The sequence below is a fragment of the Dermochelys coriacea genome, chromosome 1 (assembly GCF_009764565.3).
Source record: "Dermochelys coriacea isolate rDerCor1 chromosome 1, rDerCor1.pri.v4, whole genome shotgun sequence".
NCBI lineage: Eukaryota > Metazoa > Chordata > Testudines > Dermochelyidae > Dermochelys > Dermochelys coriacea.
The window spans coordinates 164,184,194-164,203,039 of record NC_050068.2 but is presented as its reverse complement, the minus strand read 5'-3'; the positions used below and the strand labels follow the sequence as shown (position 1 = coordinate 164,203,039).

Here is an 18,846-nt window from a genome sequence, read left to right as displayed (position 1 = left end):
GATAAACTTATGTGGATGAGTTTTGGCTGAAACAGCTATCAAGTATATAATTTTATGTACTTGGCTGTTGTGAGAACTCATTGATAACAGGTCATTGTTTAACATTCCATCAGCTTCATGACAAAATATCTGTTTTCAACTAATGGCTGTTTAAGCATTACACTGTTCCTGTTTTTGAAAACATACTGATTCATGCAATAGCAAATGTAATCTGTTAGCATTTATAGAGCACTCATCCTTGTAGTGCCCTGTATGAACACTGTTCCTGGATTAAAAGACAGCAGCAATAACTAATGTAGTGCAACTCAATAGTTTGACCAATTGGTCAACTTTTCTAGAAAACGTTCTCCACCATTGCCTTCAGAGTTACATAGCTAGATTCAGGCCAAGCCCATTTTCCAAACCAAGAGTTACAGGATGGCTAAATAGGGCTCTGTAATTGATGCTCCTTACAACCTAACTTTGGAGAGGTTACTGCAGGTAATGCTGCATTTCAGAGTTAATCACTGTACTCTAAACAAACACTACAGCCTATTGAAGGAGAAATATTTTATTGTTTCCATATAACAGATTGATGGGTTTCACTGTGAAAAACAGTTGGATAAGATGTTACACAGTATCTCTCATGATTTTGGTCAGTTTCTGAATCTTGGATTTTGTTGACATGTCAGCATACTTATCCCCAATGCTGACAATCATTCCACCCAGGATTGATGGATCAGTCTAGGAAGAAGAAAAAGTTACACACATCTATTAAATGAAAATCCATTAGCCAAATATTCAAGTGTCAATCTTTTCTATGCAGTAAAGAAAAGTTGTCCAATAGGAATTGTGTTCTTGCAGTTACTATGATGTAAGTTTAGTAGTTATTAAAAATGCCACTGCATTTATAATCAAAAGCAGAGTTTAATATGTATATCAAATTTTACTAAACCAAGAGATTGTAAAATGCATAAAAAATATTTAGAATAGATCTTTCAATGAAGTCTGTACCTCAGATCTGCCTGTTGGTTACAGAAATTGCTTCACTTTATGTAATTTATTCACAAGTCATTAGTCCTTACCTTGGTCTCCAATTTCAAGACTTCTCCTTTAGCCAAGAAGCCACTCAAAGCTGTTTTTAATTCAGTAAGGCTGGCCTGATCCAAGGGCTGGGGCGGGGGGGAAAAAAAAATAATAAAACTACAGAAAATAAAGGGTTGTATTTAAATATCCAAAATACCTGAATTTTCTATTCCCAAGCTTAATACACAAGCTGGAGGAAGGACTAAAGGAATGAGCGACACTTCTGGGTAATGAACGTGAGAAAGCATAAAAAGTAGCATTTGTTTGATGTGCCTTGGACCAGTTAGTTTTAGTTCTACTTAATTACATGAATAGATGTTTTCGATCAGCAAGACAGCTGTGTTGCGGTTATACAGGAAAAGTTTATTTTCTGCTGCAAACATTTACTAAAGATTGAAGATAGGAAAGATAGTTAAATTACTGAACTGGGACTCTACTCGCTGGATTGCAATTCTCAGCTTTGCCACAGGGTTCCTGGATGACCTTGGGTAGTCACCTCAGTTCCTCATCTACAAAATAGAGATGATACTTTCCTATCTCACAGGGATATAGATTCATAGATACTAAGGTCAGAAGGGACCATTCTGATCATCTAGTCTGACCTCCTGCACAGCGCAGGCCACAGAATCTCACCCACCCACTCCTATGAAAAACCTCACCCATGTCTGAGCTATTGAAGTCCTTAAATCATGGTTCATAGACTTCAAGGAGCAGAGAAGCCTCCCTCAAGTCAACCATGCCCCATGCTACAGAGGAAGGCGAAAAACCTCCAGGACCTCTCCAATCTGCCCTGGAGGAAAATTCCTTCCCAACCCCAAATATGGCAATCAGCTAAACCCTGAGCATATGGGCAAGATTCACCAGCCAGATACCCAGGAAAGAATTTTCTATAGTAACTCAGATCCTATCCATCTAATATCCCATCTCAGGGGATTTGGCCTATTTACCCTGAATATTTAAAGATCAATTACTTACCAAAATTCCATTATTCCATCATACCATCTCCTCCATAAGCTTATCAAGTAGAATCTTAAAACCAGATAGATCTTTTGCCCCCACTGCTTCCCTTGGAAGGTTATTCCAAAACTTCACTCCTCTGATGGTTAAAAACCTTCATCTGATTTCAAGTCTAAACTTCCTGGTGGCCAGTTTATACCCATTTGTTCTTGTGTCCACATTGGTGCTGAGCTTAAATAATTCCTCTCCCTCTCCAGTATTTATCCCTCTGATATATTTATAGAGAGCAATCATATCTCCCCTCAACCTTCTTTTAGTTAGGCTAAACAAGCCAAGCTCCTTAAGTCTCCTTTCATAAGACAAGTTTTCCATTCCTCGGATCATCCTAGTAGCCCTTCTCTGTACCTGCTCCAGTTTGAATTCATCCTTTTTAAACATGGGAGACCAGAACTGCACACAGTGTTCTAGGTGAGGTCTCACCAGTGCCTTGTATAACGGTACTAAAACCTCCTTATCCCTACTGGAAATGCCTCTCCTGATGCATCCCAAGACCGCATTAGCTTTTTTCACAGCCATATCACATTGGCAGCTCATAGTCATCCTATGATCAACCAATACTCCACGGTCCTTCTCCTCTTCCGTTACTTCTAATTGATGTGTCCCCAACTTATAACTAAAATTCTTGTTATTAATCCCTAAATGCATAACCTTACACTTCTCACTATTAAATGTCATCCTAGAAAGGACACAGTCAGGAATATTTTTAAGACATTCAGCTACTCTGGAGATGGGGACCACACTGCAATCAGCAGATTTTGCAGAGAACAGCAACCGTTATAGATTCTAGCTGTGTTGCTGGTAAGTTACTGAAAAAAAAATTGTTACATCAGTGTCTTTAAAAACCATAAGAGGTATGGGCACAAGAGTGGTCATTTTAGCCACAGAAACTTAGACGAGAACTTGTGCACCCAAACACACATGCAAGCCTTTTCACATGTCCAGTAAGTCATTAACTAGGCTGTTCTTTCAGCACGCAACAATGCTAGTGTCTGAAGCTGTGGATGTAGAAAGCTCCGTATGCTTTGTAAACAAGAAATGGAAGCGCTGAATATATTTAGCCTGGCTAGGAAGCTAATTATAGCCAAGTCCTAGGTTTTCAGAGATTTACTAGGAAAAGTCATTGGCTGGCAACCTAGGAGGAACCAAAACTCTGACAGGACTGGAAGTATTTAGTTACTGCCCACCAGACAAGCTAGTGACTAAGTAAAAATGGAAGATCCACTGGCTCTCCAACCTGAAGCTCAAAACTTGAGTTGCCTCCCACTTCCATTTCCCACAGACCAAGAGCAAAAGGAGCAGGTTTTCCAACCATTTCTGAGAAATTCCTCCTGCGGTTTTCCTCAACATTTGTTGGTCATGGTTAATTATGTAAGCACTGGGAAACAACTGAAGTCAGTTAAGGAAAAAAGTGCACAACAGTTTTGTTTTCTGGTCAATGGTTGCTGGGGATCTGAAAGCCTGTGTACAAGTAACTTTCATTCAGGTATTGCGGTGAACATGCAGTGCTGTTCATTTCTCAAGCATAGCCAAGCTCAACCTCTTCAGGCTGCTTAGAGCAATTAAGCAAAAAAAATTTCAGCAACTGCTAATTAAGCCCAATCCTTCAGTTCTTATGTTTCTAACATACATTAGCAGTGGTGATTGAGCAGAGCACTTCTCCACGGTATGCACTCATGATCTTTCCAAAAGCAGAAATTACATCTGGAGTCTGTTGCAAACGACCATTTTCAGCAAGCAATTCTGGAAAAAGAGACGTTGCAATGTTTAAACCAAGTTACGTATGAAAAATATATCCAATACAAACTGAGTTAAGAATGCAAAAGAGCAAACTCCTGCAAATACCAAAATGCTTCAATAGTTTCATTTTACATAGACCCTTAAGAAATTAAGACAAAGTAAGTAAGTTCGGTCATGAAAAATTAATATTTGCTAGTGTAATGCTCAGACTAGTTATATTAATGACTACTTACTCATGAAATTGATGGTGATTGGAGACAATTTCTCTTTTACTAAAGCATCATTTATGGTTTTTTGTTTAATTACACTCTTTATATGAGGATTCACGACAACACTAGACAATTTGGGGTCCTTCAAAAGTGTCTAAAAAAGATAAAGCATAGGTAACATGATCATCAATAGAAAACCTTGTGCACCCATTTTTACACGCATCCTTGGAAAATGCACAGGTTTACATTAACTAAATGACGAGGAACATGGAAAGTTTCAAAGCAGAGTAGAAACTTCTAATAAAAAGCTTCTTATAAATCTTTCCCGACTTACTGAGCTGGATATAGAAGGAGAAAATCCCTCACGCCCAAAGCATAGAAGAGTATGATGAAAAATCCCAGGGCAAGTCTAAACTACAGAATTATTGCAATATAATTACAGTGCTCAGAGGTGTGAATAATCCACATCTCTGAGCAACCTAATTATACTGACTTAAGTGCTCATGTAGACAGTACTATGTCAGCAGGAGAGCTTTTTCCCCAACACAGCTACCGGCTCTTGCAGAGGTGGATTAATTATACCGATGGGAGAGCTCTCTTTTGTCAGCGGAGAGCGTCTTCATTAAATCACTACGGTGGCACAGCTGCAGTGTTTTTAGTGTAGATCTGCCCCCAGGAACTAAAAAGCTAGCAAGTGAAGATAACCAGAATATGCAAATGTGAAAGTGACAAGTGTAGATTGAAAAAAGGCTACATCTGCACTGCAGACTATAGGAGTGTGAAATGTTTTGCTCTAGCTGTCTTGTATGGACATTGCTGGTACAAGCTAAAAATGGTATTTAGTTTGCATTAACATAATCCTCTTTCAAACAGGACTCTTCACATTTTCTATTAAGGCAAGATTCAGTGTTGAGAACTAGACCAGAAAAGCAACACCATGTGTTTAATACTAATCATATATTCTATATAAAAAAGTGATATTTTTAAATTTGCAATGTTTAGGGTTTACTAAACACTGAGAAATCCCTTCTCTATCATTGAAGGGGGGGGGGGAACAGTATAAGAAAAGCCATTTCCACAACACTTACTTTATAGCTTAATTTTAAATTTTTTAGAGAAGTAACTGTACAAGACCTACTTACAGATACTCGACTAAGCTCCTTTTCTACCTGGTCCAGTTTCTTCTGCTTAGAAGCAGCAGAGTAGAGAGCAGTTGCATAGCGACCTTCCAGTCCATAAACCTGGATTGGAGGCTTGAAAAACAGAAGAGTCAAATTAGTGACTCCTAATGCTTGAGACAGTTACTAACTCAGAGCAGGTTTAACATCAGGAAATGCATGACTTTCCTCTTGAAAAAACAACCTACCCTTAAAGGTTTTGACCTACCACAAATACCCCCCCCAAAAAAGGTGAAAAATAAGAGGTTTTAGAAGCCCACTGTTGCCTAGTTGCATTTTTTTGTGTATTCATGGGATAGGTGATATGAATGGCTTAGCTCCCTGTGCTTTTTCGATGACATTAAACAAAATACCATGGAGGGCACTCTCTGCGGTTAGGCCCCCTGGAACCCCTCTGAACCTTCTTTCTCCGTGAGCCCCCTCAGGGAGTCCACTCACACTGGACCCACGAGGCCTCCACACCCAGAGGGAGCAATGCCAACATACAGCGACTCTAAGCCAGCGTAAAACAGAAGGGTTTATTGTACATCTGAACGCAGCACAGGCAATTCTAAGGGCCCTCAAGCCGAGAAAGTCTCAGCACTGTGCAACCAGATGGCTCAGGCTGCTCTTTGCCCCCAGTCCAGAAGTAACCTCCTTCCAGCCAACCACCCTGCATCACCTTCCCCACAGCCTCTCCTCTGTCCTCCTTCTTTGGTCCCAAGCAAACAGAACACCTAAGCTCTCTCTCTTCCGTCCTTTGTTCCCATTGGCCAGAACCGGCTGCCTTTCTGCCCAATTTTAACGGAAGGGTCAACTAAACTCCCAACAAAGTCAATAGGAGTTTGATTGGATCCAACAACAGGTAAGTGTGTGACAGCTGCTAATTATGTCACTGCACTAAACCAGGATTTTCAAGAGAGACTAGCAATTTTGGGTGCCCATCTTGAAACACCTTGAAGGGGCTTGATTTTCAGAAAGTAGTGAACACCACCCACTATCAGAGTTCGGGCCTGTTAATGTGTTAAGCTAGTCACACAAAAATCACTAGTCACTTGAAAAAATCTTGACCCCTGTAGATAAGAACATAAGAAAGCCTATACTGGGTCAGACCAAAGGTCCATCAAGCCTACTATCCTCTCCTCTGACAGTGGCCAATGGCAGGTGCCCCAAAGGGAATGAACTGACAGGTTCTCATCAAGTGATCCATCCCCTGTCACCCAATCCCAGCTTCTGGCAAACAGAGGCTAGGGACACCATTCCTGCCCATCCTCACTAATAGCCATTGATGGACCTATCCTCCATGAATCTATCTAGCTCCCTTTTGAACCCCCATTATAGTACTGGCCTTCACAACACCCTCTGTCAAGGAGTTCCAGAGGTTGACAGTGTGTTGCGTGAAAAAATACATTCTTGTGTTTGTTTTAAACCTGCTACTTATTAATTTCATTTGGTGGCCCCTTGTTCTTGTATTATGAGAAGGAGTAAACAACACTTCCTTATTTACTTTCTCTATACCACTCACGATTTTATAGACCTCTATCATATCCCTCTTTAGTCACCTCTTTTCCAAGCTGAAAAGTCCCAGTCATATTAACCTCTCCTCATACGGAAGCTGTTCTATACCCCAATCATCTTTGTTGTCCTTTTCTGAACCTTTACCAATTCCAATAAATCTTTTTTGAGATGGGGCGACCACATCTGCACGCAGTATTCAAGGTGTGGGTGTAGGCAATATGATATTTTCTGTCTTGTTATCTGTCCCTTTCTTGATGATTCCCAACATTCTGTTTGCTTTTTTGACTGCTGCCGCACTTTGAGTGGATGTTTTCAGAGAACCATCCACAATGACTCCAAGGTGTTTGAGTGGCAACAGCTAATTTAGACCCCATCATTTTATATGTATAGTTGGGATTATGTTTTCCAGTGTGCATTACTTCGCATTTATCAACATCAAATTTCATCTGTCATTTTGTTGCCCAGTCACCCAGTTTTGAGAGATCCTTTTGTGGCTCTTTGAAGTCTGCCTGGGACTTAACTATCTCGAGTAGTTTTGTATATCTGCAAATTTTACCACCTCACTGTTTACCTCTTTTTCCAGAACATTTATGAATATGTTAAATAGGACTGGGCCCAGTACAGACCCCTGGGGGACACCACTATTTACCTCTCTCCATTCTGAAAACTGACCATTTATTCCTACCCTGTGTTTCCTATCTTTTAACCAGTTACCAGTCCATGAGAGAACCTTCCCTCTTATCTGCTTATTTTGCTTAAGAGCCTTTGGTGAGGGACCTTGTCAAAGGCTTTCTGAAAATCTAAATACACTATATCCACTGGATCTCCTTTGTCCACATGGCTTGTAATAAACTATTAAAAATAATAAAATAAAATATTTAACTCCCTTTTCTCAATAGCTCTTTGGGATGCTTTTGGTTTGATCATTAAGTTTAACTTCCCATTGAGCTTATTTAAAACAATACAATTAGTTACAATGGTAAAAAATGTTGTAGCAGTCTTGTTTTCACTCAAATCACTTTAAGCAGGAAGCCCTGATAAAAAGCTTTTACCACCTTTAAAAGGAATTCCTGTTTTGACAGAAGAGACTTATTTCTACTATTGCTGCTACACTGGAAGCTACAGAGACGCAGCAAACCTGTCCCAGTACTGGACATACCCCATAGGATTAAGGGGGCAGCACTGAGAAAAAGGATCTGTTGTCATACCCCATGCCAAAGGATAGGGCAGGTGAAATTCATGCAAACTAACTGTACAGGTAACCACAAAAATGAAAAACTAAGAACGGGCAAATACTTCAGGCATTCTCCCACATATCAGAACTATAAGAGGAAGTGAAACAAAAATAACCAGCTTGAGAAGAACATCAAGAAGGGGCTGAAATGTGTTCCCGAAGAGATGCCTCAATTAACTGCAGCGGGGTTTTTCAGGTAAATGAGGCCGGGGCACTCTTGGGATTCACACTCTGTGCACAGACACAGCCAAAGCAGAAGACGCTGAACCAACGATACCGCAGTTGTGCCTCCCGTGAAGCTAAGTTAAGGGGCCTGGATAGTTGAAGACGTTATCACACCTTCCGAGGACCAGTAAAGGCCGGGCCTAACAGTATAGGACAGGTTTCAGAGTAGCAGCCGGGTGAGTCTGTATTCGCAAAAAGAAAAGGAGGACTTGTGGCACCTTAGAGACTAACACATTTATTAGAGCATAAGCTCCCGTTGAAATTGCCCCGGGAAACTCCCTGCGCGATCAAAGCTTGAAAGCGACCCTACCTTTACCAGCTGGGACGCGGGCCTGGCAAGGGAGGTGCTGAAGAAGCGCAGCTAGAAGAAAAGGGGGGGGAGGGGGGGTTAACATGTCATTTTCCTCAGCCAGGAAGGGCGCCAGAAGGAAAAACACCCGCGAGCCGGCGCCGGGCGCCCAGAGCAGGGGGCGTCTCAGCATCGCTTGGGCCACGGGCTCGCCGGGCGACCCCCCCCCCCGAGCCGCTTTTCGGGCCCGAGCGAGCCTCGCGGTCACAAGCCGGCCCCGCAGCAGCCCGGCCGGGCGCCCCAGCAAGGAGAGAACCCAGGCGTCCGGGACCCCCCGCCCCCCACCAGGGGCTCCCCGGGCCCGGCTCGCGGGGGAGGGGAGGCGGGCAGCGGCCGCCGGGCCCGGCCGAGGAGCCCATAGACCCCGGCGCCGCTGTCGGTCACCTTCCCCGGGAGCCCCGCGGCCGCCGCCATAGTCTCCGGCTGCTGTAGGTCAAACCGCGGCCCTCGCTCGCCGCCGGCCAGGACGCATGCGCAATATGACACCGGACACCCCCTCCCTCCCGCCGCCGCCGCGGGGCACGCTGGGAAAGCGAGTCGTGGGGCCCCGCCCGCTCCTGGGGATTGTAATGTGTCAGCGAGCGCAGCCCCCGCCGCCACCGCACGGGGGGGGGCCGGAAGGGAGGGGACGTGACGCAAAGCGGAGGGCGGAAACAGCCTCAGGCGTGGGCACCATGAGTCAGGACCCCCGGGAACAAGAGCTGGACCCGGAACGCCCCGGACGTTCTCACCCCGCCAGCGTGGTGTAGAAACGGCTCCTCCACGGAATGTTCTGCTTGGGTTGTACTGAGCGTGCGCCCATCGACTGAGCATGCTCCGTGGCAGCGGTTGAAGCCGCTGCCCTCGCCTTGCCCTTACTCGGACTCCTCTTGGGCTGCGGGGGCTTTACAGCCGGAGGCGGGAGCTGAGGCCTGTGGGGAGAACATAAGAGCGGCCACAGTGGGTCAGACCAAAGGTCCACCCAGCCCAGTATCCTGTCTTCAGACAGTCGCCAAGGCCAGGTGCCCCACAGGGCATAAACAGAACCATAATTATCGAGTGATCCATCTCCCGTCGCCCAGTCCCAGCTTCTGGCAAACAGAGGCTAGGGACACCATCCCTGCCCATCCTGCCTAATGGCCACTGGTGGACCTGTCCTCCATGAACTTATCTAGCTTCTTTTTTTGACTCCTGTTATGGTCTTGGCCCTCACAACATCCTCTGGCAAGGAGTTCCACTGGTTGGCTGTTTGCTGTGTGAAGAAATACTTCCTTTTGTTTGTTTTAAACCTGCTGCTTATTAATTGCATTTGGTGACCCCTAGTTCTTGTGTTAGGAGAAGTAGTAAACAACACTTCCTTATCTACACCACGTTCTCTAAACCAGTCATGATTTTATGGACCTCAATCATGTCTCCCCTTAGCTGTCTGTTTTCCAAGCTGAAAAGTCCCAGTCTTATTAATCTCTCCTCATACGGAAGCCATTCCATACCCCGAATCATTTTTGTTGCCCTTTTCTGAACCTTTTCCAATTCCAATACATCTTTTTTGAGATGGGGCGACCACATTTGCACACAGTATTCAAGATGTGGGTGTACCATGGATTTATACAGAGGCAACCTGATATTTTCCGTCCTATTATCTATCCCTTTCTTAATTGTCCATCCTCATTGTCTACCATCTCTGACAGAAGCATGGAACCTACACATCTCTGCACTATTGTCAAGATCATTGCAAGCCAGAATGTGCCATCCTGCAGTATTAGCTGAGCTTCAAGAATAGACATGGGGGAGATGATTCCATGCTGAACAGATTGCTATGGGACATAGCAACAACCAGTTTAACCTATTGGTGATATTCACGGAGCAGTTGCAGATGGAGTACTGGTTCTGGGCCCGAGAAACAAGTTTCAAGTGGTGGGATCGCATTGTTTGTAATGAGCAGTGCCTGCAGAACTTTTGGATGCTCAAGTCCACATTCCTGGATCTGTGTGCTGACCTCTTCAAAATGAGAGATCCACTGACAGTGGAGAAGCAAATATAGATTACACTGTGGAAACTTGCAACACCAGATTGCTACCGGTCAGTCAGAGGTCTCTCAACTAAATACAAAGTGGAATGGATTTCTTTATTATAAGTAAACACATATTGTAAGAAACCATTCCATGTTCAGTGGCCTGTTACACTTCTCCACTCAGAAGAGAACTAAGCAGTGTTAGTGGGTTACAGAATGTTGTCTCTTACAACTTTCTTAAGTTACCATAGCAATATTTGTGAGTTGATGATTGCGATAGCCCCAATGGCAGAGGTCCCCAAAGTGTGGGGCATGCCCCCCAGGGGGGCATGGAGGACCATCTGGGGTGGGGGGGGATGCAGCGGAACTGGGCCAGCCGGGGGGGGAGGAGTGCCACCCAGCCCCTCCCTGCCCCCAGCTCTGCTTCAGTTTGGCCCCCAGTTGTGTCCCTGGCTCCCAGCCCCGTGTGCACCTCACCCTGTCCCCAGCCTTGGCTGCTGGCTGCAACTCCGTTCCTGGCCTGTGGGAACCACCAATTTTGAAGGAACTCAATGAACAATACTACAAAGAGTACATTTTTACAAACACTGCTGTTGGTCACCCCATCAGGGTTGCTATAAACATTTTTTTTGGCATTGTCTTATTCACCCCCCAAAAAACCCCCAACATATTATTCCAGGTAATAATACTAAAATATGGGATAGTAAACCAAAGTAATTACAGCTAAAATCAATGGCAAATTGAGGAAGGAACATACATAGAGACCTGTCCAAAGGAAAGTTTATGGCATAATTTATTTTCTTTCATTTGACCTGGATATTTGCAACAAAAAAAAAATTGGATTAGAACGTAGTTTCACCAGACCATTCACAAACCAATAGATCTGATGGATTGGTTAGTATTTTCATCCAAAGGTAATTTTAGGGTGGGACAATTACAGTAGTAAAGGCAAGTAGAATGCATCATGCCAGAAGCTGCAAATTGGTTCTAAATCTTCAAAGTCAAAGTCTTTTTACCATATCATATGTAAAATGAAAAATAATTATATCAATTCACTGTGATAGTCTCCTCCTTATGCCTTTTTGATTCCATATAACCTGTATCAGTCAAGACATTATGTTTACTTTTTTTCCCGCACAAACTAATCAATCATCATTTGTTACAGAGCATTGCAGAAGTTGGTTGATGACACTGGAAGTAATTGGTATGAATTTCTTGATGACATTTTGTTTTCTTTTAAACCAAACATGACAACAAAAATGTCACCCTTTCGACTACTGTATGCCTTTGAAGTAAAATTTCCAGACCAAGTCTCAGAAAATTACACAGTAATTGTAGTTAAATACCATCAGCTTTTATGTAAAGAATCAAAGAATAACATATTCACCATTTGTTTACAAAGCCACCAATTTTCAAGGAACTCACTGAACAATACTACAAAGAGTACAAAATAAATTTGAAATCTAGAAAGGATGCTGACATTGCACTGGCTCCTAGTAATATTTCTAAAGCACAAGAAATACACCAAATGCAATATGCTAGAAGAAAGTTATAAATATGGGAACATAACATTTGAGGTTGGGGACTGTATTATGTTACTGAATGCGAGAAAGAGAACAAGAAAGGAAGGTCCGCTGCAACCTACCTATTATGGACCATACAAAATTACCATTTTTGTAGGTAAGAGTTAAACTGGAAACCATCCAGGGAAACTTTTAGAATCTGTGTATAGTATCTTCCACTTAAAATCCTTTAAAGAGCCACCAACATTAGGGTGCTGAAAACAGATCAGAGGAAAACATGGAAATGGAGACTGCTGTGGGTGACATTGAAAAAATTTAATGTGAAAATGGCAACATTCACTATGGTGAAACAGAAAAATGAAACTGTATTACCATGCATATAATATGTATTTTTTTCTAGTAAAATTTGTACAGACACACAAGGTTACACTGAGACTGGAGGCCAAGGTGAGAAAAATCAGTTTGTATGACTTTTCATTTCATGGCCTGAAGCCAAGAAGCTGGCTGGGTGACTAGGTAAATTTAACTAGCAGTAAATTTGGGTGGTGACTGGATTGAGTCATCAAATATTTTTGAAATTTTAACGATTCTTTCATCTGTTGTAGGTTGTTGATACATATTTGTGTTATGTGATCGAGAAAGCAAGTGGACTGGTAGGCCACTTATTGTGATGCTACATGGAAATATACATAATTAAACCATCAAATGAATATGTGGTAAAACATATTTAAGTCCAGATAGCCTGGAAGTGTGAATATAAACCTCTAATTGAAGCATTTTGCTGTAGTTACTGCTGCCAAATATACTCAAAAGTATTTTGAAGTGTATATACCTGAGATAAAATCCTTCACATGTTGAAGGACAGCTTAGTTTTGCTATACAGTTCAGTGGGGTCATGACTTCAACAGTGGTTTGGACACTGGTTAGTCAGCTTTTAAAGTAAGTAAGTCAGAGCACATGGGGGTCTTAAAAATAAAAGGTTTTTAATCCATTTTATGTAACTTATTTGTAACCGTATGAATCCCTTCCATGTATGTATCTATGAACTACATCACATTCTTAGTGTGTCACAAGGCGTGATCCATTAAAAACTTGCTTGTTTGTCAGCAGGTATGAGCCATCTTTTCGGTAGTTTCCAATAGCCTTCTGTCAGGTGGAGCAACACAAATGCCACTGAAGGTAAATGTTGACAAGTTTTCATGCCCAACATGGGCAAAGCACATTTTCATAAAGTCAGTTAAACACTTTCTTAAAAAACAGTAAATATAATGCTATGTTGGGGAATGAGTAATAGTAAACATGTACTGAAATTGGGAAATACAGTATAATCTACATTGCATTGTTTGCTTCATTGCAAGTATAACTGCATTTTTAATTCTTCTTCCAATGAACACAGAGTGGAATTATGCAGAGTGATATATTATTGCTTCCTTTCAACGCATCAAATCAGTGGGTTATTGCGGTAAGATGTTTTCCATTGTTATGCTTTGGGATTGTCTACACTAAATGTAGTAGTACATAACAGGATTCAAACACAGTGATATAATTTCCTGTACTGTGAGCTTTCAATAAGTTTAATACATACAAATGGACGTCAGGGGAAGTCTTGAAATTCTGAGGATTTAAAAAATTAAAATACTAGTGTGAACGTTATATTGGTAATGTAAATTTAAAGAATATAGTCTAGTGTTTTAATCCAGAAATTCACACTGATTTTTCTCTTGTGTGTTAGTGAAACATTACAAATGAGAATATCTGCATGCAACATTTTGAAAAATCATTATAAAATGATCATATTACCAATAACATGTGTATGTATTTATACTTACAGATAACATTTAATGGAAACAAAAGAATTGTTGTTGTTTGACCCCTTGTGTGATGCGACAACATAGGAAAGAACCTTCCTTAGGAATTGGTGGTGTCTGTTTTAGATACATTTATTGAAAATAGTGTTAGAGTGTGAAACTACATGTAAACTATGAGAATAATATCTTCCTGATAGCTACAAAGAAAAATGGAAACAGAATGTACTGGTACTCACTGTGCTTAATAATAGACATTGAGGGAACTTGTGCAATTTGAGCACGGCTAACTACTTCATTGAATGTGGGCACAAAACACTAGCATTTAGCATGAGTAAGAAGCTGTTAGCAACATGGGCCATACCATGTCAAGATATACAAGACTGATACAATAATATGAAACCCAGTGTTTATATATGAGCATTAAATCATTGCAACTATTCATTAAATAGAAAAAGGATTAGTTCTTATGAAGTGAGCTGTAGCTCACGAAAGCATATGCTCAAATAAATTTGTTAGTCTCTAAGGTGCCACAAGTACTCCTTTTCTTTAAACATCTACAGTCACTGTAAGAAAAAGTGAAACCCACTTATACAGTCAGCTACTGTACTCCCTACAAATTTCAGATCCTTCATCTACCGAATAACTGGAAAATCCACAGTGGAACTCTGGAAAACCTTGTGGAACACAAGAGACAAACTGATGGGCACTACTGTGTGGACCACTCATCCTAAAGGTATTCAATAACAAATCTTCATTATTATTTGTTAATGATGTGTAATTGTGATGGGTTTTCTAATTAGAAGTGTTGTTAGTTTGCAGAAATGTATTTACAGCGTAAAGACCTCAGTACTGTAGAAACCACATGAGGGTCTAACTATGTTTAGAAGAAAAATAGCAATTATTTTAATGAAAAAGTCAGATAATAACTTTGTTACCTATACCTAGTGAGCCCATAGAATATGGGAAGATAACAGGAAGAGTGAAATAATGTTATATCACAAACAGTTATCTTAATACACCTACAGTGGGGTATATCACAGGTTTGGCTCTGCAATGATGACTCTGTATGAATAATTTCTTTAAGTACTGAAAAATGTGGAGGGAGGGGGTAAATGGTTGATATTGATAGAGCAGTGAAATCTAAGTGGATGTCTTTATCTCCGCCAGCAGTAAACTAAAAGTTTGAGAAACATAGATTAGGGTACTGATATAATGACACCCCCCCCCAAAGAAATATTTGTAAACCAGTTAATTGAAATTGACTTTAAATAGAAATCTTGATTTATTCATTAGTTTTGGTCATAACATATTTTAGTACTGTACATTGTATTGACTTTTCAGAGAATGTGGAGTACTGCAACTTTGTCACTTTCAAAAAAGAAAATGAAGGTTGCATGATGGTAAGAAACTAAAAATTTTGAGAAAAAAAACACCATATGTTGGAGCAGATAAGTAAGCAGAATGATTTATAGTACAAGAACAAAAGTCATGGCCCGAGATCTAGCCAGTTACATATAGACCCAACATAATAACCTGCCTTAGGATCAGGATTCTTGTAATAATTCCACAGTAGTGAATATTTCCACCGCTGCTGATAGCCATATCTTGGCTAATTATATTGTTCAAGGAATATTTTTAAATGTTATGAGTTAATTGAAATTATATCTAGCATTATTCTGTGATTTAATTTTCTCATCTATTACTTATCAGAAATCCAGTGTGACTCTTGTAAGAGGTGAGCACATGTGCCCTGCCTTCCAGAGGGAACCAATGAGGAGAACCTGATTGAGAGAAAATTCAGCTGCAAAAAGTGTGCATAGGTCAGATGTTTACAAAAAATGTATTTGTTTTGTGAAGAGAGATATTTTGGCTTTCCTGGAATAACACAACTGGAATATAAATGAGTAATAGAGAAGTTTAATTTCAACAAAGAAAAGTATTAACTGTATCTATAAACATGCTTAGATGCGTTGTTTTTTTTTTGAAAATGTTGAAATGAAAAATAAGCAATTCTTGTTTACATACCTTGTTATAATAATAAAGCTTTTAAATTTTGAAAAATACCTCTTTGCCTACACTCACAGTGGCGATTTTGTCATACTCATAGATTCATAGATACTAAGGTCAGAAGGGACCATTCTGATCATCTAGTCCGACCTCCTGCACAGCGCAGGCCACAGAATCTCACCCACCCACTCCTACAAAAAACCTCACCTATGTCTGAGCTATTGAAGTCCTTAAATCATGGTTTAAAGACTTCAAGGAGCAGAGAAGCCTCCCTCAAGTCACCCATGCCCGATGCTACAGAGGAAGGCGAAAAACCTCCAGGGCCTCTCCAATCTGCCCTGGAGGAAAATTCCTTCCCGACCCCAAATATGGCAGTCAGCTAAACCCTGAGCATATGGGCAAGATTCACCAGCCAGATACTACAGAAAATTCTTTCCTGGGTAACTCAGATCCCATCCATCTAATATCCCATCTCAGGGGATTAGTCCTATTTACCCTGAATATTTGAAGATCAATTACTTACCAAAATCCCATTATACCATCTCCTCCATAAACTTATCGAGTAGAATCTTAAAACCAGATAGATCTTTTGCCCCCACTGCTTCCCTTGGAAGGCTATTCCAAAACTTCACTCCTCTGATGGTTAGAAACCTTCGTCTGATTTCAAGTCTAAACTTCCTGGTGGCCACTTTATACCCATTTGTTCTTGTGTCCACATTGGTGCTGATCTGAAATAATTCCTCTCCCTCTCCTGTATTTATCCCTCTGATATATTTATAGAGAGCAATCAGATCTCCCCTCAACCTTCTTTTAGTTAGGCTAAACAAGCCAAGCTCCTTAAGTCTCCTTTCATAAGACAAGTTTTCCATTCCTCGGATCATCCTAGTAGCCCTTCTCTGTACCTGCTCCAGTTTGAATTCATCCTTTTTAAACATGGGAGACCAGAACTGCACACAATATTCTAGGTGAGGTCTCACCAGTGCCTTGTATAACGGTACTAAAACCTCCTTATCCCTACTGGAAATGCCTCTCCTGATGCATCCCAAAACCGCATTAGCTTTTTTCACAGCCATATCACATTGGCAGCTCATAGTCATCCTATGATCAACCAATACTCCAAGGTCCTTCTCCTCTTCCGTTACTTCTAATTGATGCGTCCCCAACTTATAACTAAAATTCTTGTTATTAATCCCTAAATGCATAACCTTACACTTCTCACTATTAAATTTCATCCTATTACTATTACTCCAGTTTACAAGGTCATCCAGATCCTCCTGTATAATAGCCTGATCCTTCTCTGAATTGGCAATACCTCCCAGCTTTGTATCATCTGCAAACTTTATTAGCACACTCCCACTTTTTGTGCCAAGGTCAGTAATAAAAAGATTTGGTCCCAAAACCGATCCCTGAGGAACTCCACTGGTAACCTCCCTCCAACCTGACAGTTTGCCTTTCAGTAGGACCCATTGCAGTCTCCCCTTTAACCAATTCCTTAACCACCTTTTGATGTTCATATTGATCCCCATCTTCTCCAATTTAACTAATAATTTCCCATGTGGCACAGTATCAAACGTCTTACTGAAATCTAGGTAAATTAGATCCACTGCATTTCCTTTATCTAAAAAATCTGTTACTTTTTCAAAAAAGGAGATTAGGTTGGTTTGGCACGATCTACCTTTTGTAAAACCATGTTGTATTTTGTCCCATTTACCATTGACTTCAATGTCCTTAACTAATTTCTCCTTCAAAATTTTTTCCAGGACCTTACATACTACAGATGTCAAACTAACTGGCCTGTAATTACCCGGATCACTTTTTTTTCCTTTCTTAAAAATAGGAACTATATTAGCAATTCTCCAATCATTCGGTACTACTCCTGAGTTTACAGATTCATTAAAAATTCTTGCTAATGGGCTTTCAATTTCAGGTGCCAATTCCTTTAATATTCTTGGATGAAGATTATCTGGGCCCCCCGATTTAGTCCCATTAAGCTGTTTGAGTTTCGCTTCCACCTCAGATATGGTAATATCTACCTCCATATCCTCATTCCCATTTGTCATGCTACCATTATCCCTAAGATCCTCTTTAGCCTTATTAAAGACTGAGGCAAAGTATTTGTTTAGATATTGGGCCATGCCTAGATTATCTTTAACCTCCACTCCATCCTCAGTGTTTAGCGGCCCCACTTCTTCTTTCTTAGTTTTCTTCTTATTTATATGGCTATAGAACCTTTTACTATTGGTTTTAATTCCCTTTGCAAGGTCCAACTCTACTCGACTTTTAGCCTGTCTCACTTTATCCCTACATGTTCTGACCTCAATTAGGTAGCTTTCCTTGCTGATCCCTCCCATCTTCCATTCCCTGTATGCTTTCTGCTTCTTCTTAATCACCTCTCTAAGATGCTTGCTCATCCAGCTTGGTCTACAACTCCTTCCTATGAATTTTTTCCCCTTTCTCGGGATACAGGCTTCCGATAGCTTCTGCAGCTTTGATTTAAAGTAATCCCAGGCCTCCTCTACCTTTAGATCCATAAGTTCTTCAGTCCAATCCACTTTTCTAACTAATTTCCTTAATTTTTGAAAGTCAGCCCTTTTGAAATCAAAAACTCTAGTTGCAGATTTATTTTTGTTAATCCTTCCATTTAGTTTGAACTGAATTAGCTCATGATCCCTTGAGCCAAGATTGTCCCCTACAACCATTTCTTCTATGAGGTCCTCGCTACTCACCAAAATTAAATCTAAAATGGCATCCCCTCTAGTCGGTTCAGCAACTACTTGATGAAGGAATCCATCAGCTATCGCATCTAGGAAAATCTGAGCCCTATTATTATTACTAGCACTGGTCCTCCAGTCTATATCTGGGAAGTTATAGTCTCCCATGATCACTCAGTTTCCATTAGTATTTACTTTATTAAAAACATTAAAAAGGGCTCTATCCATATCCAGATTAGATCCCGGAGGTCTATAACACACTCCAAGCACTATCGTAGGAGAGGCTTTACTAGTTA

At 41.0% G+C, this 18,846-nt stretch overlaps 1 protein-coding gene and 1 long non-coding RNA gene across 4 annotated transcripts; one reads left to right on the top strand and one right to left on the bottom strand.

Annotated features, from left to right (window-relative positions):
* Positions 1-534: 534 nt before the first annotated feature.
* ATP5PO (ATP synthase peripheral stalk subunit OSCP) lies at positions 535-9,176 on the bottom strand. Its single transcript, XM_038422023.2, has 7 exons — positions 8,896-9,176; positions 8,473-8,523; positions 5,171-5,281; positions 4,053-4,182; positions 3,710-3,822; positions 1,065-1,151; positions 535-723 (listed from the first exon to the last, which is right to left on the bottom strand). The coding sequence occupies exons 1-7, from the start codon at positions 8,923-8,925 to the stop codon at positions 610-612; spliced, it is 636 nt and encodes a 211-aa protein (XP_038277951.1). The 5' UTR covers positions 8,926-9,176; the 3' UTR covers positions 535-609.
* Positions 9,177-10,894: 1,718 nt separating this feature from the next.
* LOC119863499 lies at positions 10,895-15,927 on the top strand. 3 transcript variants are annotated; one of them, XR_006278863.1, is made up of 5 exons: positions 10,895-12,677; positions 13,135-13,203; positions 13,421-13,486; positions 14,456-14,565; positions 15,543-15,927. It is a non-coding gene; the product is annotated as an uncharacterized LOC119863499 (long non-coding RNA). The 3 variants fall into 3 exon arrangements; XR_005295622.2 differs by adding an exon at positions 15,174-15,232 and having other exon boundaries at positions 10,895-13,203; XR_005295620.2 differs by having other exon boundaries at positions 10,895-13,203.
* The last annotated feature ends 2,919 nt before the right edge of the window (positions 15,928-18,846 follow it).

What these genes read in the sequence shown, in the direction of transcription:
- ATP5PO (XM_038422023.2), bottom strand. Translation starts at nt 8,925, where the DNA reads ATGGCGGCGGCCGCGGGGCTCCCGGGGAAG. An exon ending in GCTCAATCACCACTGCTAAT is followed by an intron (nt 1,152 to 3,709) that starts GTATGTTAGAAA and finishes CCCCCGCCCCAG; the next exon opens with CCCTTGGATCAGGCCAGCCT. An exon ending in TCTTGAAATTGGAGACCAAG is followed by an intron (nt 724 to 1,064) that starts GTAAGGACTAAT and finishes TCTTCTTCCTAG; the next exon opens with ACTGATCCATCAATCCTGGG.